The sequence below is a fragment of the Pseudopipra pipra genome, chromosome 12, assembly GCF_036250125.1.
Source record: "Pseudopipra pipra isolate bDixPip1 chromosome 12, bDixPip1.hap1, whole genome shotgun sequence".
NCBI classification, from domain to species: Eukaryota; Metazoa; Chordata; class Aves; order Passeriformes; family Pipridae; genus Pseudopipra; species Pseudopipra pipra.
Genome location: NC_087560.1, coordinates 3,602,126 through 3,623,244, shown reverse-complemented (window position 1 = coordinate 3,623,244; position 21,119 = coordinate 3,602,126). Strand labels below are relative to the sequence as shown.

Here is a 21,119-nt window from a genome sequence, read left to right as displayed (position 1 = left end):
TCTGCTGCCTTTATTGAGCTTGACATACTGCAGTTTCTATCAAAATTAAGTTTTTGGGATCCCTGTTTAACATACCTCGTTTCAACAAAAGGCTTTATAAAACAGCTGACTTTAAAAAGATGACGTTTGCACGATGAGAAATGATTTTTACTTAAAACAGCCATAGAGGGTGAAGTTAGTAGTGACTTAATTTTCTGGTTATGCCAAAAAAATATTTTTGCAAATCACTGAAAACCAAAAAATTAAACTTTGAATCCTTATCTGAATTACTCAGACTGGTTTTTCTGTTGAAAGCCTGATACTGTTGCAAACCAAAAAAATATCTTGAAAATAAACCACAAATTCATTGTATTTGCAAAACCACATGTCCTGTCTTCCTCATGCCTCTCTGTGTCTTCTTTGCAAATGCTAGAGTTTAGTGACCTAGCAATAGCTAACTTGGTTAACAAGTATACAAAAGGCTAAATTAACTTTTAAATCTAATATATTTTAATTTCGTTTTTCTATGTTGTTATTAAGAAACAACATAGAAAATGCCATGTATATTCTGTGGGTTAGGCCTGGAGAGAGGTGACAAGTCTGAAACTGGTTTAGGTAGGAGGCTGAGTGGGATGCTCTGTATTAATCTTTGTCCTAAAATTAGTCAGGGCTTATTTATGAGTAGCCTGAAAAAAAAATGTAAATAGGGAGAGCAGGAAATTTGAAAGCAAAGATATTCCCTGGGTATACTGGGAAAAAAAGATGGAGCAAATACGTTGTATTTATCATGTACAACTGTAAACTGGGAATAAAAGAGTTTGGGCAGGGCTTGCCTGACTCCACTGAGAGAAGTGAAGATCCTCAGAAGGTTGTGGAAGGCATGAGCACGCCCTTACCGTGAGTTCTGGCTGCCAGTGTGGATTTAAAAGGACAATGCCAGGACACCACGTGTGGAGGGAGCTGTTTGAGGAGTGGAAGGGTTTGTTTCCGTCGGGTTTGTCACTGGGATGGAGCTCCAGGAACACCGTGTTGTGTTTGGAGAGCAAAGTCCGAGGGTGCTAATAACAATTCACAGGAGTGCTTGGAGGTTTGGGCAGCTCCCTTTAGAGAAAAGACTTGAGAGCTGAATTTATTTATATTTTTATTTAAAAATAGCAGTGTAGAACCAGTAGCACTTGTTAAATACGGGGCAGAAGCAACGAGCTAACACTGCAGTGAGAGCTGTTGGGATTGCTGTGGCAATTCCCCTCTGACAACAGCCAGGATCCCATTCCCTGTCTGTGTAACCACAACCTGCCACCGTGACTAATTAAGCCAAGGCTGAGCCCATAACCTCAAAACCTGCAGGACAGACTTTCTTTCTGTCTGAATTGCAAGGTCAATACTACAGAGAGCACGGGGGCTCTTCTGTGGACCCTCCGTGGGAGACCTGGCATCACCTTCCTGGGCAGTGTTGGTGGAGCAGTGGTGAGGAGGCCTGATTTGGATTCCTGAGCCATTTTCTTCATATTGGTGTTGTCTCCTAAGTATATAGGGACTGAGCCCAGGACCTCAGCAGGGGGCAGTGGGAAGAGTTTTGCTGCTGCCCTGCAACTTGGTGCTGCTTATTCTCTTAGACTCCTTCTTGTTAGAGACAGTTTAGTTCCAAATGGCACAGTGTTGCCTAGGGCAGGAATAAACCTCCCTCAAGACCCTCCAAGAGGGCAAGTAATTGCAGCCTTTCCTATTTCACTGGGGCTGGCAGTGACAAAAGATAATTGCCCTGGGCTTGGTGTGGTTCCTGGTGTGGACTCGTAGCAGCCCTGTTTGCTAATAAAGTATTCTGTCATAAAAACCTCGTCTGAAAGGTGAGGAATTCAGAGTGTGAGTCTGCTTTTACTTTCAGATCCCTGTGGATTGGTATTGAGTTATCTCAGCAGTACAAAAGTAGAAAATTCACGCTGTGTTTTTTCTGGATAGCAAAAGCTTGGCATTCTCAGGATTCTGTCAAGCACAAGTAGCAAAATTTATGTTTGGCCATCAGCTCCTTTAGGAAAACATTTCAATCTGTAAAAAAAAAAAGAACTAAAGAAAGAGAATTGAATATGGGTGTTGATTTTCTTTGTCTTTCCTTTGCTACAGCTTGTTTGCTATGCTTCAGCCTTGTTTCCTGCTGTGTCCTGACCCTGGAGTGAGCACTGGCTGGGCTGCAAGTTTGGCATTTCCAGGTATGATCTGCAGCTCCTTAATTAGCACTGGAGTGCTCGGACAGCAGGGCTGGCCAGGGGTGGGAGGAGCAGCTGCTGGGGCTGTGCCAGGCTCCACTCCAGCTGCTGGGGCTGGCTGTGATAAGACACCTCTTCCTTTTAGGTGGCTGCTCCTGCTGCCCACAGAGCAGATGGGTTCCTAGGGCAGGTTTTTCCTGCCTGAAGTCAACCTTCTTGGGAGCAGCAAATGATTCCTCCTTCCCCTTTCCTCCTCTTACAGCACTGGCTAAAAATTCCAGTGGTTTCCATACTTGATAGGTTTAAGCCATCTATCTATGAAAATGGAGGGTATTTCTTCTCTCGTGGAGTAAATCAAGCAAATTCCCAAGCTGCAAAAAACCAGTCATTGGCTGTAAGGATAAAAACTAATACAGAATTCTATTACATTTCCTTTCTTATTCTGTCCTTGATGATATTTAATGATGCCTTCACTGCATAGCTCTTCCATGTATGGATTCTTTTAAAGTATGGAATCAGATGTTATGGTCTAAAATAAATTACTGGAGTTTTGTGTGATTGGTTGGTTTTTTCCCCTGCCCTACATCATGTCTCTTTTGGTAGCCTGAAAAGCTAATTACTGACTGTTGGGTGCCCTGGGTTTGGCTGTTTGTCCTTTTCTGTCACCATGGAGGGAAACAGCTGCATCACAGAGCCCCCCGTGGTGTGCCTGGAACACTGGTGTGTTGGGGCAGGTTTTTGTGACTGTCAGACACAACACTTAAATCATAAGAACAAGTGAAAAATCAATTCTGATTATGAATGCTAAAAGCATACAATTCCAGTACCTGCTAATGCCTTTTCTGAATTTCATCTATGATGGTGCTTTTTATTCCTATTAACATTCTTATCAGTGGTGGCTTCCCATTTTACAGGGATGGATTCAGGGCAAAGCATAAGGAGCACCAAAGAATGTCTGTTGTTACTGTTGAACACTGAAGAATATCTGTTATTGTTATTAACTTCAACACTAGTAAACATTAATATCTTTAACCTTGTGACTGAGAGCTCATCACTCATTTCACTGCTGTGGCTTATGGCTGCAGATTAAAATTTCTTACATCCATCATGCCTGGTGAAGTAGCTTATTGGGATGAATAAATGACATACTAATTAGGAGAGTAGCCTGAGAGAGAGAGCAAGCTGCTTGAACCAGCTTTGATGACCAAAAAATTACCTGTAGCTCGTTTCTCAAGATTATCAAAGAGGTCCTCAAATTAGAATGGCTGTCTTTGATCATGGATGTGAGGAACAAGGCAAAGTGAGTGCTCCAAGCAGATGGCAGTGGGAGGAGATGGTTGGTGTGGAGTGGGAAAACGAAGGAGCTTTTACAAAGATTCAGGCCCCTTCCAGGCACTTGCTCCACGTAGTGAATGAGGTATCAGTATCAGGCTTATTTTTATTTATATTTTCCACCATAAAATAGCAATGTATGTGTTTTCAAAAGTTAAATTGTATAGGTTAGTTGTAGAGGAAAAATGCCTTTTTTTTGTCTTTCTTCTGTAACCTTATTCTGATGTTTCTGTCCTGTAGCATGAAAACATTCAAACAGTACTGATCTTTAGTAAGACTTCCACCTGGCTTCCTTACCTTGGGAATGACCATGGCCTGTCTCAGGTATTGCTTTGGATTTGTTTGGATCACTGAAGGATGTGTTGGGGTGACACAGTCCCTTGGCCCAGGTAGCTCAAAGCTGAGGCCCCAGTTGCCCAATATCAAACATGGTTGTGTAGTCACAAAAAGCAGAAATGAGCACAAGGAACGTTCCAGGGCTGAGCTGTAAGTCTGGGACAAGAGTGGCAAAGTGTGGGAGAAGGAGAGAAAGGCCTGACCTTACTGCTGGGAGACAGTGGGATGTCAGTGTTATTGCACCATTTAGTTATTTTGCTGTATGAAGCTAAAACCACTGAAAGTAAAGAGCAAGATGTGGGAAAAGGAAGAACAGAATCATGCCCAGACTCCAGCGTGGAGTGGCCCTGCCCTTAGTGCTGCCCAGACTTCCTAAATGGACAACACTGGAATAATCTAGAGAGTGAATTTTGTTCTCAGCTGAAATAGTTAATGCTTTGTTTAAGCACTGAAATTGGGAGCTGTGGGTTTACCCCACCTAATACAACTGTCCGTGGCTCATCCCAAGTATAAATGTGTAATTGTTCCTCTGAATCCATCAACCTCTTGATCTCAGTGCCAGCTTGTTTCAGGATGTGTTTTATGTGGAATAATTTTCTTCTTGCAGATGTAAATATGCTGCATTGAGTTTATTGTTCTTTTTCTAAGATAGATACTAAATGGGAACACCCAGTCTGTCTGCTTTATGTGACGGATCATTTAATATAATATCATTTTATTTGTCTCATTCTGAACTAAACTATCCTAATCTGAAGGGATTTCACTGAAAGGATGAAAAACTTCCCATATTAAAATAGTTTTGTGGCTGTTTTATGCAGCATTTCTTCCTGAGATGTCATAAATAGAGCTGAACACAATACTCAGTAAATCATGTCATTGATTTTCTCACACAGAAAGTGTGCAATCTGCTGGTTCCCTTGCATATTCTGTTGCACCATTTGCATGTCCTGCAGTTAGGAATGGGTGAGAACTTCTTAAAAGCTTAAAATAAAATTGTGCCATTTCTCTTTTGCCCGTGGTTTGGTAGGAAGAGCGAGTTTCCTTCACAGAAGTCATGATCAAAAAGCTGTGCCATTCACCCTGTGCTCAGCTCCTGGCTGTACCAGTGCCTGGTTCAGAGGGACTTCAGGACTCTGTGTAGCTCAGCCACCTGGTTCCCAAATTTCTGCCCAGTTCTTGGCTCTGCACAGTCCAGCCCTGCTGTGCTATTGCTCATAATTTTTTGGTTATTTTTAATATCTCGGGTTTTTTTAAATGGCTCATAGTGGGGTTTATTTTTAAACTTAATTCTCTCCAGTTCTATATTTAATAACTGCTAAGGCTCTCCCAGGGGGGATTGAGACCTCTGGAGGGTTCCCAGCTGGCAGTGCTGTATCCCCTGTGTTGGAGCTGCCTCTCACACTGGCTGTGATCCACCAGCTCTCTCCTGAGTTACCTGCCCTGACACCACAGCAGGTGTTTGGCTGCTTTTTAGTAACTTCTTCCCTATCCTTTCAAATACTGTTTTGTATTTCACTATCCACGAGTTAATTGCTAAACTGCAATGGGTAATTTTTTTTTTGGGCAGTTGTGGGTTTTGCTGCATCAGCACAAAGGGTTTTGGAGCCAGAGGTTGCAGCAGTGCAAGGGAGGGGGGTTTAAATCAATAGAAAGTGCAGAGTGGCTGGACCCCCCCTGCAGTGAGGATCCCCACTGCTCTGCTCCCCCCTGCAGTGAGGATCCCCACTGCTCTGCTCCCCCCCTGCAGTGAGGATCCCCACTGCTCTGCTCCCCCCCTGCAGTGAGGATCCCCACTGCTCTGCTCCCCAGGCTGGGCTCAGCACAAGGGTGCCCACAGCTGGCACTGCCTTTCTGCCCGCAGAACCACCATCATGTTTGTCAGGTATTGCTTTTTGGGTTGTTGTGAGCACGTTCTGGAGAGTTTGGGTAAAGTTTGTTCTTCTGAATGTTTTCATGCTGCTTAAAAAACAGGAAAAAAGATCAAAGGGTGGAACTGCAAGTGAGCCCAGGAAGGGTAAATCAAAGATAATTAGATTGCTCAAGGTATAGTCATACAGGTGCAATTTTGATATACTGTGAGGGGCTTAATTCTCATAATTTTCCTTAAATGGAGTTGAGAGAAACTTTAATGCACTGGAATTGAGGATATTTTTTAAAAATTATTATTATTACTGTGCTTTTTACTTCCAGCTGATGCACTTAACCTTAATTTGCTGCTATGTTGTAAAGCCCTTTTTAGGAAGCAGAGTAAACAATTTGTAGTCTGGTTTATCTCACTGGGGTTTTCTTTTTAAAAAGTAAAAAATAAAAACTAATTTTCCATGTAAATATAAAAGTATTCCTAAAGAACATACTGTGCAGCATTGTTTGAATGATCATTATAATATGAATATAAATATGTCTGGTCATTATAAATTTGTGTTGATGCTAAATGGTGATTTTTCCAAAAGGAAAAGAAATATTTTTAGTAGTTTTCTCCAGTTCAGAATGTCAAGGATTCTTATCACTGAGGCTCAGAAGAGTTCATATCCAAATACACTGGACTGCTGGGCCTCAACACCAGAGGGGAGAGCTTGTCCTTGTTACTGCTTTGTGTGCTCCCAAAGTGATGATGCAGAATCTGATCAGATTACCTGGGCAGATCCCGAGGATATTTCTTGCCTTTCCCTTGCTCTGTGGCATTATCTCTTTGGGTTAGGTAAACTGCAAAGAAATGCCTGTTTTCTTCTGAAGCATCACAGATTGTCTAGCCCTAGGCAGGCTTTTGCCCCAGTTCGTTGGTCATTTCTATCTTGTTTTATCCTTGCAAGTTTTAGGGAGGGAAAAAAAAAACCACATGTTTTAAAGGGTTTCCTTCACTTACTCAGGATTATGAAATATTTATGTCATTTAAACTCCCTTTAAATGAGAGAAAATACAGCGTGACACTTTAAAACTGGGAAAAAAAACACTATCTGCAACAAAATAGAACTTTTTAATCAAAAATGGTAATGCCCAGCATTTATGGAAATGCCCATCTGTGCTTTGCCAGTCACAGCTCTGGCTTGGTACAACAATGAGCTGATATTTAGCAAATATCCTTCACTTTGGGAATAAAGTTGCAGCAGTCCATAGTGCTGCTTCCCATCCCTTAGTTTCACATTTTTCCCTTGAGTGGGGTGAGTCCCATTCCTTGACACTCCCTGGGAGTGTTTCTACAGCCCATTGCCCCCCAGAGGGACCTGCAGGTGTGAATTTGGAGAGTTTCAGCTTTTTAAAAAAAAAAAAAGTCTCTTAAAATGTTTACAACTACATTAAAATTTCGAAGACACAGGAATCAGATACTGGCAAAGAGTCCCCATCCCTCCATTCCTGCCGTGTGAGGTTTGCACTGGGGTTGGTGACGATCAGGGACTCTCCAGGTGCCTGTGAGTGCTTCAGACAAACCACAAGGCTGTGGTCGTTTTGTGGCCTTTGGCCACTCCCATATAGGAAACCCAGGCTGGGTTTTCAGTCTGAGGACGTGTCTGAGAGTGGTGAGAGGTTTGTGGGCTGTGCAGGAGCACTTCACTGGGCCGTTGCTGACAGAGGCTGAGCAGGGCAGTTTATTCTGCAGCATAAAAATTGCATTAAACTGTTCTCAGGGACAGCAGTGCTAAAGGTAAATGGCTTTTCCCTGGAGCAGAACAAACCAAAGGAAACCTGTCCCAGTACCTGGTGATCTCAGAAGAGCCCACAGAGTGCTCAGGAATATCACACACCCTCATTTGGGGGGAGCTTTTTGGAGTTGCAGCCCTGTCTGAGAGGTGCATTCGTTTCCATGTGCTCACTCACTGAGCAGGCCTGATTAATTAGTGCGTGTCACCATCTGGTACTTACTGAGACTATTCATTTTTAAAATGTTGAAATTGTAGGGAATGTTGCACACCAATTAAGTTCCTTTTAATTGGATTATTTTAGTATAAAGTATTACTGGAGAAGGCCTTCATTGTGATTCAGGCAGCACACGTCCAAAGGAGACCTGACAGCCTGAAATTACCTAGAACAAAGGGAAAATGCCTGAAATGCATGTTTGTTACTATCTTCATGCACTCAGCAAAGATGATGTCAACAAATAAGAGCCACGGAAACACTTCTGCATTGCTGTGCCGGGTTCAGTTTCCTGACAAGGGTATCTCAGCTGATCCCTGCTTCATCTTTGCACTGCAGCTCCGAATCTGTCATCTCCCTCTGACCTGCAAAGTGAGATATGCTTTTATGTTCCTGTCTGTTTGATATCAACTCAACAGGGCCAGGCTGAGCCCTGCTGTGTGCAGTTGTGTACCTGCTGAAACGAGGAGCATTAGTCTCATTTACACACAGAACGAGTTGGCCTTTAAAGCTGATAAATTATCTGTGCTGACTCAGCCATTTAGTGGATGAATGAAGTGTCACAATCTGCTGTTGGGAGCAGAACTTGTCTGTCTGTACTTGTTCCTGACACTGACTCACTTGGTGAATTTTAGTTCCTCAGTGTCACTGCACTGCAGTGCTTCCCTGTATAAACTGTGAAGAGTTCTGTTTATCAACTTATATAAAAGGCTGAGATACAAGGGTGAAATGCTCACTGTTGATATTATGTGTTTGCTAGTAATACTTTCTTTAGAAGTGTAATGCTGGTTTTTAATGTAACATCTGTGTTTGTTATTGCCTTGATTTTGTGGAGATTGTCTTCAAATAAGTTTTGTCATCTGAAATACTCATTGCAGAAGAGCCAGGAGCTCTGCAGAGTGCACATTCCTATTCCATTGGTTCAGAGGCTGCCATGGAAGCAGGAAAGTTATGGAAGAAAAGATACCTGATCAGTAGCAGCTGAAGAGATCTGAGGTGTGAGTGCCTGGATCTCTTGTTGACCTGCTTTGTTTTGGAGAGTAGCGTAGGAATCCAGCAATGAACAGTGTCAGGGTGATTGTTTCCATGTATTTGTGTACATTTTCCTTCCCTTCGATGGCCTCTGCTGCCCCCTGCCAAGCTGCAGCTGCCGGTGACAGCCATGGAAGCAACAGCCTGCTGAAAGAAGATTTCATTTCTGTTATCACTCCTAATCACTCTTACCATAATTATCACTCATAATAGGGAATCTGCAGATGAAAAGGCAAATGTATTATCTTTAAAGAGAGAGGAAAGCAGCCGAAAGATCGCTTTTAGTTGCACACAAAGGAAGAAACTGTCTCAGTTTGTTTTAGCATGCAAATGCTTGTTTTGACTTATAAAGGTCACTATGGATTTGATTTGAAATAGCGTAGGAGTGCTGCTGCTTTCCAAGTACAAAAGTAGCACAATGTTTGAATTGTTTTGGTTGTTTTCTTAAGATCCATTTCCTCTGGTTGGAAGGTGCCTGTTTCCTCTCTGCTGCAGCTGCAGGCAGTGTCAGGGCATGTGGCAGGAACTGCTCGTCCTGCGGGTGCCTGAGCCAGTTGGAAACCCAGCTGGGCTTCACAGACCCAGGAACTCAGTGGCTCTGCTGTCTCAGACTGTGTCACAAATCATCCTGGGCATGGTGGTTGTGTTTAAACCAGTTCTGTTGGCTGTTGGAGAGCAAAAGATCTGAAATACCTACGCATGGCTTATGGATTTTCCGTGTACCAGTCACACATCTGCATTTCCACAGTCCCCAGGTATCTGATTGTGCTGGGACATGGGGTGAATGTTTGCCCAGAGCTGTCACCCTGCTGGAGTTGCTGTTCCCACTGGATTGCTGTGGTTCTGCTGAGGTTCCTGCAGTTCCCATTCACGTGTGGGGTGAGCTCTCCTTTGGCTTAGAGGGAAACTGCTCAGCATGCGTGTGTCTGAGGGAGTGAGAGGGAACAGCGTCACAGCACAGCCAGTGTACCACAAATGTGCAGCAGAGAGCTTTCCCATTGCTCCCCTGGCTTTCCTTAGCCTGGAACACCATAAAGCTCTCTGACTTTTGATGGGGTTCCAGAGCAAGTGCAGCTTATGCAATTTCAGAGAAATAATATCACAGGGTGAAATCTTAAAGCACACACACATGCACAAAGCCTTTTGTTTAAATTGTTTGTTCAGAGCTTTTATGTAATGGAGAACTATATTTTCAAAAAAAAACCCATTTAGTTTAGATTCCCATTAATGTAACTTTACTCCTTTTATTTGTTAAACACATGAAAGGAAGGAGCTAACCAGAGTATAAAATTGTAGTATGTGTGCTCTCTCTCTGGTTTTAGGGGAATTGTTTCTTAATGTAATTTGTCTGCTTGCAATATATGGGCTTGCAAAGTGTTGAAACAACAAATCTTGAGAGAGAGATCGAAAAACATACAAAGGCATTTTACTCTGTATATATAAAATAAAGGCAGATCTCAGCCTGGCAGGCTTTCTATCTCTTAGGTCATACAGAGAAAGCTTTTGGCACCGACTTTTTGGCAAAAAGCTTTGTCTGGAAACATATTTAGTCAGCATATGAAATATGATAGCCCTGGTAGCACGGCTGTGTCTGAAGACACTAATAGAGTTAGGCTTCAGCCCCATCTGCTGTTGGATCGGGATGGCTCTGTTGGTTTGCCAGCACAGGACAGCCCCTTGCCAAAACCCAGGGCAGGACGTGAGGAGACTGACAAATCCCTGCTCGTGTCAGCCCTGCTAATGAGGCTGTTGTTTGCCACGCTGATGAAAGCCAGTTGTGCCTGTGGGGAATTCCAGCACAGCTGTCCATGGAGAGCTGCACCTGGGGCCACAGGGCTTTATCAATGCCCTTGCAGTGCACCTGGGGGAGCAGCAAGGGTATTTCCTCCTGAAGGTCTGTGAGAATAGAAGATTATTGATTTCCAGTGCCTGTCTTTACAGAAGGAGCAGTGGACGTACAGATTCTTTCACCTCAGTAAAATCTCTCCAATAATTTGAGTTATGCAACAGTGACGAAGAGAACAGACTTGCGGATTTGGCTCAGGAGGCTTAAAATCTTCAGGCATTAATTCATGAAACTCTCAAATCCTGCATACTCCAATGTCTGTAAAGCACAGCAGATTCGTGTTTGATTTTTACTTAGGGCTGATCATTTCAGGAAATAAAAAGATTCACTTTGAAAGAGATTTTCAGTTCTTCTTCAATTGTTATTTCTGGAGGGGTTAGGTAGAAAAGCTACATGTGAAACAAATCAGGGACTAAAAATCCATAGCTTTGTTTTGAGGATATCAGAATGGTTTATGGCCACTGTGGTAAGCAAAAGGAGAAAAACCAGTGACTTTCTAGAAAGATTTCCACAGTATTTTTATCTGACTTTTCCAGGACATCATTCCAGCCTGTCCCTTCAGCCAAAATACCTCTCCAGTTATCATTTGACTCTGATGAAAGAAGTGCTAAAATGGCAGAGTTTGGAATTGCTTGAACATATTTTCTCACTTAAGCTGAGCTTGTTCACATTCAAAGCTAAAACAAATTATCTCAATTGCATTTAGGAGAGTAAACATGCTCTTAGTTTTCTGTCTCATGTTTAAGTAGTTCTGGTGAAAGCAATGTGCACTAATCTTCGGGTTTATATCCTCTTCCTGCATTTTTTTTTATTGGATAAAATTAAAGGTCAATGGTCCTGAACTAGTCAAGGGAATTACTTTGAAGTCTCAGTCACTGGCATTTCACTCTCTCTCTCTCTGCTTTCAGTAACACAGGGCTTAGCTGCCAAAGTTTTAATTCTTTATGTATGAGAAGAATGATATTTGCAACTTGCTTTTATATTTCAGTTACATGGTTTCATAAATTTATGTAAGAAGAGAGAAGCATCAGCAAAAGGCTGCTTCCAAGTTGTCCATAGTGTAGAAAATATAAGTATAGTGATCAAGCAGATTTTTCCCTGTTCTCATCCTCATTGTCTTTTGTATTCCAGCATGATCAGTGCTCGAAGGAGTGGCCGTACTACGTGAGCAGAGTGGAAACACATGGATGAAATGCTTACCATGCACTGAGCAGCACGGCCCCAGGCACAGAGCTCCGGGAAAATGTCTGCTTGCAACACTTTCACTGAGCACGTCTGGAAACCCGGTGAATGTAAGAACTGCTTCAAGCCCAAAAGCTTGCACCAGTTACCCCCCGTGTCAGAAAAGAAGCCCCTCTCGCATGGAAACCTGAAACCCAATGCAAACCAAAGCAACAGCCAGCGGGGCAGGAACAGCGGCAACTTCCGACCGCCCGTGGCCAAGAAACCCACCATAGCTGTGAAACCCACCATGATGGTGGTGGATGGGCAGGGCGTGTGTGCCGAGATCAGCACGCTGGAGCAGGGGGAGAGCAAACCCCTGCCCGCGGGGTGGAACCGGAACAAAGCGGCCTTGAACAAAAAACCACTGAACAACAACAACAACGAAGAGGAGATCGAAGGTTACGGCCACGTCTCCAGGCCTTACGGCAACAACGAGGGGGTGGGCAAGATACCAAATAACAATAATAACGGACTGACAGAAGTTTTGAAGGAGATTGCAGGTTTGGACACCGCACCTCAGCTCACCGGCAGTGAAACGAACTCAAGAGAAACCTTCTTGGGGAGGATAAATAATTGCTATAAAAGGTCATTAGAAAGGAAGATCCCTCCGAGCTGCATGGTGGGTGGAATGAAGGATTCACAGAGTAAGCACGTCATTCTGAGTGGAAGCACTGAAGTAATAAGTAATGAAGGTGGACGTTTCTGTTATCCAGAGTTCTCCAGCGGAGATGAGAGTGAGGATGACACGTTTTTTGGCAGCATGCAGGAAGAGCATGAGAGCTGGGACGAGAGTGATGAAGAGTTGCTAGCGATGGAAATTCGCATGAGGGGCCAGCCCCGCTTCGCCAACTTCAGAGCTAACACCCTGTCTCCTGTGCCGTTCTGTGTGGACAAAAAATGGAACACTGTGCCCCTTCGGAACAAGTCTCTGCAGCGGATCTGTGCGGTGGATTATGACGACAGCTATGATGAAATTTTAAATGGTTATGGGGAAGAGACTGTGATTCTCTACGGGCAGGAGAGCATGCAGAGCATGGTATCGTCCGATTCCACGTCTCCTGATTCTTCTCTGACAGAAGAGTCTCGTTCCGGGACAACGAGCAGTTCTTCACAGAAGCTCTGTAATGGAGGGTTGTCTCCCAGCACTCCTCAGGACCTCAAATTGATTGAACCGGAATATGAAAGTCTTTGTGACGATCAGCAAGTGAAGGATGTGTCAAAAGCGCCCAGAAATGCTCCAAAAAGTCTAGAAACTCACAAGGCAGTCCTTGCGCTTCGACTGGAGGAGAAGGATGGCAAAATTGCTGTGCAGACTGATAAGCAAGAGAATAAAAGTTCTTCAGATGTTGCTGGTCAAGCCGTAACTATTAATTTGGTGCCCGTGGAGGAGCAAGCTAAACCTTACAGGGTGGTGAACATGGAACAGCCAGTGTGCAAGCCATATACTGTAGTGGATGTATCAGCTGCCATGACCAATGAATGTAAGGAGAATCAGACTGAAACCTCAGAAACCAAAAATGCATCATCTAACCCGAGCTCACCGGTAACTCCAGGCACACCTGTTGCATCCTCTGCAGCATCACCTGTACGTGTAAATGCTAACCTGAAAAAATCCAGTGCAATCAGATACCAGGAAGTGTGGACTTCTAGTACTAGTCCAAGACAGAAGATACCTAAGGTGGAGCTGATTGCAAACAGCTCAGGACCTTCCGTTCCTCCCAGGAAGACAAGCCACAAGTCAGCTCCTACTTCACCTACAGCTACAAACATTTCTTCAAAAACTATCCCGGTTAAGTCTCCCAATTTATCTGAGATAAAATTCAACAGCTACAACAATGCTGGCATGCCACCTTTTCCTATTATCATTCATGATGAGCCCACTTATGCCAAGAGTTCCAAAAATGCTATTAAAGTTCCTATTGTAATCAATCCCAACGCTTATGATAACCTGGCTATCTATAAAAGTTTTCTAGGGACCAGCGGGGAGCTGTCCATCAAAGATAAAACTACCAGTGTGATAAGCCATACATATGAGGAAATAGAAACAGAAAGTACAATAACTGAAGCCATAGGCAGTAAACCCACTGAGTTGTCCCAACCAAAGGGGGTGACGAATAGCTCCGAGTGCAGGCTGGGTTCTGTGGCTCAAAAGGTCCAAGAGTTCAACAGCTGTCTCAGTAAAAGCCAGATATCCCCACAGAGAAGTCACAGTGCTGACCACAGCTCCCCATCAAAAGCTCAAAAGGCAACACAGGAGCCTGCAGCAAAAACAGACGTAACGCCGGAGGGTTCTGTTGGCAGCAGCGGTGGCAGAGAGAATGCAAGCACGGTGCTCTCACAGATTGTGGCTTCTATCCAGCCTCCACAATCTCCTCCAGAAACACCTCAGTCTGGACCCAAGTCCTGTAGTGTACAAGAACTGTATTCCTTACCTCCGGAGGGAGACACTCCTAAAAACACCCTGGTACGACCCAAATCTCTGTTTACGTCACAGCCTGAAATAGAGTCCTCCAAGACGGCGGAAAGCACTGCTGGGAAAGTGCCGAAGGATCCGCTGTCCCAGCTGGCTGCCACTCCCTCTCCAAAGCCAGCGCGAGCCACCCCCAATGCCACGAGTCCTCAGGCAGAGCAGGCACCGCCGTTCCCGCCCCCGCGCTCCACCTCCTCCCCCTACCACGCCAGCAACTTGCTGCAAAGACATTTCAGCAACTGGACCAAACCCACCAGCCCCACCAGGTCCACGGAGGCCGAGTCGATCCTGCACTCGGAGGGGCGTCGCGCCGACGCGAAACCCAAACGCTGGATATCGTTCAAGAGCTTCTTCCGCCGCAGGAAACCCGACGATGAGGAAGACAAAGAGAAGGAGAGAGAGAGGGGGAAGCTGGTGGGTCTGGATGGAACTGTCATCCATATGCTCCCCCCTCCCCCAGTTCAGCGGCATCACTGGTTCAGCGAGGCCAAGTCGGACTCCAGCGAGAAGCCCTCCATCGTTTTCATGTACCGGTGTGAGCCGGCGCCGGCCGAGCCGAAGGCTGACCTCCCACCCAAGGGGGGAGTGGAGTCTGCCATCGCAGAGGCACTGGCAAAAGACAAAGGAGAAGCACAGGAAAAGCCTCCCGAGAGCTCTGAGCAGAACCCAGCGAGCCATTCCTCACCACCTCAGATTCCCAGGAAAATCCCCAGGTACTCTGCTCCGCTCTTTCAGTCGCTTACTCAGTTGTGAACTGTCCTGTATTTACTGCTGAAAAGGGGGGAACTGAGGAGTTTTGCTACATGAAGTGTAGTTTTTTCAAAATACATTTGTTTTAGGTAACTTAGAACATGTTTTAAAAATCTCTCCATTATGTTGGATATCAGAAAAGTTCTTAAAAATTTTTTAGAAGCAGTAGCTGATATTTGCAGTTTGTCTTGGAGGTTCACCAATGTGTCACAGTAGCCATGTTCCATTGAATCAGATCCATTCTCCTGAATTTTTACTTTAAGAAAGTGCTTGTATGTTATGGGAAACCAGAGAATTTCTCTGCAGAAGGAGAAGGCAACTATTGAAAAGCACAACAGAAATTGAAAATCTGTGGCTCTTGAAAGGTGCAGTGCTCAGCTTGATGCTACACTGCAACATCACTGCAGCATCCCAAAATAAACCATGGAAAAAATTAGAGTACCTATAAAATAATCTTACCTCTGTCTTGCAAGGCCTTTAGCAGTGGACATGCTTTGTCCCCCAGCAGGATTAGGTGCAGCAGAGCTGGTCACAGCATCATTTGCAGCCAGTCACATGGGCACAGTGTGCATTTCCCTGAGTGCTGACCACAGCTGGGGATCTGTTAGAATGTGTCTTCCAGTGTTATTACACAAACCAATCCCGAGGCACCTTCAAACTTGCATTATCTAATTCATTACAACAGTAACCTAATGGTAGGAAATTAAAAATGTTGTAAAGTGTGAGCTGTGTGTGAGCCCCAGAAAATGCATCATGGCAGTGCTCTTTGGTTTTCTTCCTCCATATTTTGTATAAGAAAGCTGCAGTGTTTCTTAGTTAAGATAGTTTTAAAGTTGACTTAAGCTAACAGAAATCACTGGGTGAGCACAGTTAGTTCACCATAAACGGATTGCCACCTGTCCTAAAGTAAAATAACTTGGTTTTCTTTCTCCATGCTCTATACAAGAAAATTACTAGCAACCCTTGGGCAGAGTGCAGTCTCTCTAGACTTGCCCCAAATTAAATGGGGAGAAGTAGGCAGCTTTAGGGCAGGTTAAAGAATTGGAGGAGTTTGTGCTCTCGACCCCCTTTACAGGAACCCATTTTTTTCCCGTGTATCCAGGGGAAGCTGGAGAAAGTGAGGTTGATTTTGGTTGTGTTGCCATCAGGAGATTCTCTTGCTCCCAGCTCCCCAGGGCCCCCTCTTGTGCTGCCAAGACAGTCCATGTGGTCACCTGTGCTGAACCAGACTGGGGAAGGGATCCAAGAGGGAAATAACTTTGCAGGCATTTTTCAGCCAGATCAACTCCTTGGTGTGCCAGGGGACAGGCAGGGAGGAGCAGCTGCTTCTGCCAGTGGTGAGAGGGCAGGAAGAGTTCCTGATTCTTGCACTGCCCTGGAGATGGTGCTGTTGGAATGTGTGATATTCTTGCCCTGTGACTGGAGCACCTTCTGCCCTCCCTTTTGAAGGCAATTTGTCACTGCTCTGTCTTATTCACTTACTCCAAAAAGTATGTTTGCTCTTTAGTTTTCTGCAGGTTACAATGATACTGGTTAAAACCACGTCTCTGAGTTTTTCCTGGTGAAAATGGGAGTCTCCCAAATGTTAGAACTGGAATTTCTCCTTTCTGACAATATTGTCCCATTGTTTCTACACATTTCAAAGGACATACACTGAGATGCTCAGAAATACATTGTGGGAACACTGCACAGTCAGTAGCTTCATCCTTTAGTTTTTATATTCAGGGACTTTGATGCCTTGAGTTATTTGGGGTTTTTTAATTAATTTTTAATAGTCTTAAAAAGACCAAGTGAAACCTTATAGTGCCAAAAAAATGAGGGTTTTTTTTGTTGATTTTTAAGGGGTTTGGCTTTTGTTTTTAATATCCCAGTAGATGAGAATCAGGATTGCCAAATTCCATTTTTGCACAAGCAGGAGACATAACTGATGAGATGCTGTGCTTGGTTTGTGTGAGCTCTTCAGGTGTTACTGTGAGGTTGGTGATAATTCGGGCTAAAATAAGTGCATGACAAAGATGTTGAAAATCTTGGGTTAAGCTTGCAGAGGCTTAGAGGAGAATGGAAGAGCTGAAGATACTGATCAGTGAACAGGACACTTCCCTAACTCAGGATGCCAAGAACAGTAAACTCACTGAAAAAAAACCCAAACTGATGACCTGGAAAATAAGATAAGCTTTAAAAATGGCAGATTACTGGGAGGTCTTGAAAGCAAATTAAATAAGATGCAGTATTTACTTACTTTGCAATGTCTTACAAAGCTGCTGAAGATTGATAACCACAAAAGGACTGAAGGTATTTGAAGTTATCACTAGAAAGGGCAGTTTTTCCTTTGAACAGCACTTGCAAAATACTCAGTTCTTTGGAAAGCTGAAAATTATCTCTCTGTTATCCAAAGGAACTTGGTTTTGGTTTATCCATGTGATTGTTTCCTTCTGTTTGATGCCAGGACACACATATGCTGGTTCAAAAGGAGCTAGCAAATGATATATTGAATTTGCCAAAAATTTGTAGATGGATTAATTTGTGCTAAAAATCAGCAGTCACGTCAGCTTTGTCATTAATTGGAATGAAAATCAGGTGTTCTTAGAACACCTGTAGTTCATGAAGCAGCAGTTGTTCTCAGGCAAAACCTAAAATTGACCTCTAAAAGGATAACATGATGATATTTCTGGCCCGAGTCACTGTAATTGATGGAGGTGGTGCAGCACAGTGTGCAATCCACTCATCACAAGTTTAATAAAAAGATTCTTCAAAGGCTTTGTTATCTCATAGATCAGAGCGTTGCCATTGGAGTTTCATGAGATTAAGGCTTCTCCTCTCCTTCATTGAGACATCTCTGCTCACACCCAGCAGCAGCTTTTTAGGTTGAGACATTTCCCAAAAGCAAAGTGCAGCTCAGTGTCCTGCTGCTCCCTTGGCTGTCTGCATGAAGGGCTCAGCTGAATCAGCCTCAGAGCCCAACTCCCCTCACTGCTTTAGGTGGCAGAGCTTTGCTAATCCTGAATTTCCCTCCCTGTTTAGGTGGCAGAGCTTTGCTAATCCTGAATTTCCCTCACTGCTTTAGGTGGCAGAGCTTTGCTAATCCTGAATTTCCCTCACTGCTTTAGGTGGCAGAGCTTTGCCAATCCTGAATTTCCCTCACTGCTTTAGGTGACAGAGCTTTGCCAATCCTGAATTTCCCTCACTGCTTTAGGTGGCAGAGCTTTGCTAATCCCGGTGCCAAGTGCCCCGTGCATGGCCACCCCCTCTGCAGTTACACATCAAACAAAGAGTTTCCTTTCACAGATACAAGTCAGCCATAACTTTCCTTTATGGGATCTTTGGCCCAGACTTGGATGAAGTAAAGATCAAACTGTGTGTTTCCTGAAATACTCCCTTCAGGTAGTGAAGTCTGTATATTCATTTTGTTCTGGTTCAGGTAAGGAAGCATTTTTTCCTAGCTAAAGTTGGGATTACCAGTCTAATTCCTAAAATTATGTTAACTTTTGCGAAAGGCTTTGAGTTCGTAACCAGCAGATCTGAGCTCTGTGTCTGGAGGAATAGGAATGTTGTGATGGATCACTCAGTAAAAACACTGGGAATCGTTGTTCTTCAAAAATGTGGTCATATAAGATCAGGGTTACATCCAGAGATAGGCAGGAATAACCACCACTGCCACATTCCACTTCAGCATTGTCACTGATCCAGTCCTGCAGATTCCACAGCTGCTTCAGAATCTACTTGGGAAGATAACAAAATCTGTCAAATCACAGAAGGGCTCCGTTTAAAACAAAGTCCCTCCCAGTTTGAAGGAGCTCTGGTCTAATTCTTAGGGTGAGGTTCTCACCTGAATCCCAAACCTTTCAAGTACAGCTTGCACAAATTGATGAGGAGAATGCAAGGATGTTATAGATGAAAAGAAATTTCTTGCTTGAGCAACTCTACTGAAATGGGAGAAATTTTAGGTGGATCAACTCTCCCTTCTTGTCAAATCTCTGTTGGTTTGCTTTTATCTAGATATCAGCAAGCTTTATCTACCTTACTCAGCAGTGCTTTTAAAAGCATTAACCATTTATCTTGCACTATTTCATCAATTAAAAACTTGTGAGATTTTTCTCTAGAACATCTCCATGCTGACAGAATTGGAAATGCTGTGTGTGCATTAAGCAATGAGTTTGGTAACGTTTTCTGTGGGAACTCGTAAACACCAAGGACTGCTAAGGAGCCAAGTAGAAGGGATTTTACCATTTATTATTTTATAAATTTAGATTAAGAAATGGTGAATCTTGTATTATTGTTCTTAACTCCTCTAATACAGTTTGTAAAATGGAAAGAGCGAGAACTTAAAATGGATAAAGAAAAATATATTTTTTATAACGCACAGTTAATCTGTGGAACTCATTGCCATTAAGTTTCAGTGACACTAAAGAGCTTAGCAGGATGTCTTTACTGGATTATCAAATGTATACCCTTTATCCATGCAAACATCACATTATACAAGACTTGGGGGGGAAAAAAATAATATAAATTCTCATACTTCAGGACTAAGCCAGCTTCTAAATAATCAGAATTAGGAACTTTATGGCTTAGCTGTTTCAGGTTGTCATTTTAGAAGTTTGTTTCACTTTCCTCTTGGGTGACTGTTCCTGGCTAATGGTGGTGATGAGGAACTGAACTGCAGGAGCCACTGGAATGTTTTCTGTACCCAGAGTGCACCCTGGAACCTGGGCACTGATGGGCTCTGCTCAGTGTTTTGCAGGAATAAAGTGGTCTGTGTTCTGAGGAGAAGTTGCTGGGTAAGGTGGCCTTTGACCTCCTTCCACTCATTAACCTCTCTGCATTTTTTCTCCACCATTATTCAGTCAGTTGAGGCTTTAGATTGGCTTTATTACCTTACAAGTGCAGGGCCTGAGGGGATCTCAAAGTGCTCTCTTTGACACTAAATATACGTACAAATCACACAGTTGGTGCTGTGTGTGTGTAAAACTGAGTCATCTTCCTTGTCACCCCCAACTGTCCTGCTGCCAGGGGCTGCTGCTGTGCTGGTGCACGCTCGGGGAGGGGATCAGGTCTCTGCTGGGTCCAAGGCCACATCAGCTTTTCTCTGTGTTTGTCACTAATTCCTGCCACTGGGATTTATCTGCTGTCTTGCACAGAACTGTGCTCCCTCAGCCTGGCCTCTAGACCTGACCCTCGTTGAGGAATACACTGTCACAGTCACTTCTTATAAGCATTGCACATTATCTCCCTCCTATTCCTTGCTGTTTATTACTCACTGTAATTGAGTAGGTGTGCTCTGAATAGAGGAAAACACAGGTCACACAATAGCTGTGATTCCAGTGTCCTCACCAGAATTAACACACTACACAGGCAGCTTTCTGGATTCTGCTGTTCCCAAAAGACTGAGACAAGTTAGACCACACCATCCTTTGGCAATCCTCCAAGAGCTGGGAAGGAGGAGAGCCCGAAGGAAGGAGTTAGGGGCATTTGTCCCTGCAGAAAAATAACACTTTTAAAACAGTTTTGAGCTTGTGCACATGTGAATGACAAGTACAAGTATGTGAATTCAGTGGGGTGTTATCTGAAGGACAGTCATTTTTATGGCAAGTTTTTTTGCTGCACATAATCTCAGCTTCTTAGGAAAACAAAGGTGTTCTCTGCGTGCAGAGGGCTGCTTCCTCCAGTAACTGAAGAGTTGTTTAGTGTCAGCCTCTTGTGCCCGAAGGAGCAGAGTTCTCTAAGATAATTAATTTCCTATGAAGTTTGTTTTTGAAATAAAAAAGGGAAAAGAAAAAGACTTGGACAGAGGAGGCTGCGCCCACTATGGTAGAAGCTAAATATGTGCTCTTATGCAAGGCATCAAAGAATCCATCCTGGCAAAATAGCTATAAATATCCCAAATAAGGAGATAGCTTTAAGTATCACTTGCTACCAACAAGCAGATAGAAAGTAATAGAAAATCAGGCTCTAATGGTTCTAATCTCAGAGAACTGCTCGTTTATCAGCTGCTCTTCTCTTCTGGAAAACTGGTTGTTTTAACTGTTTCATTCATGAAGCAAAAGCAACTGGGAATTTGGTTCTTGTAGCTCCCTGAGTGAGGATGGTTTCCCCTTCTGTT

General features: G+C 43.7%; 1 protein-coding gene across 8 annotated transcripts in view; it reads left to right on the top strand.

The window, feature by feature from the left end:
- Positions 1-21,119, top strand: part of PEAK1 (pseudopodium enriched atypical kinase 1) — a 106,403-nt gene that overhangs the window by 63,852 nt on the left and 21,432 nt on the right. For 7 of the 8 annotated variants that reach the window (XM_064668459.1, XM_064668451.1, XM_064668456.1 and 4 more), the window contains 2 exons: positions 2,101-2,186; positions 11,710-14,985. In XM_064668459.1, coding sequence (XP_064524529.1) covers positions 11,822-14,985 — 3,164 coding nt within the window. In that variant the 5' untranslated portion in view covers positions 2,101-2,186; positions 11,710-11,821. The remainder of the gene's footprint in view (positions 1-2,100; positions 2,187-11,709; positions 14,986-21,119) is intronic. The other variant, XM_064668458.1, reaches the window with a different exon arrangement.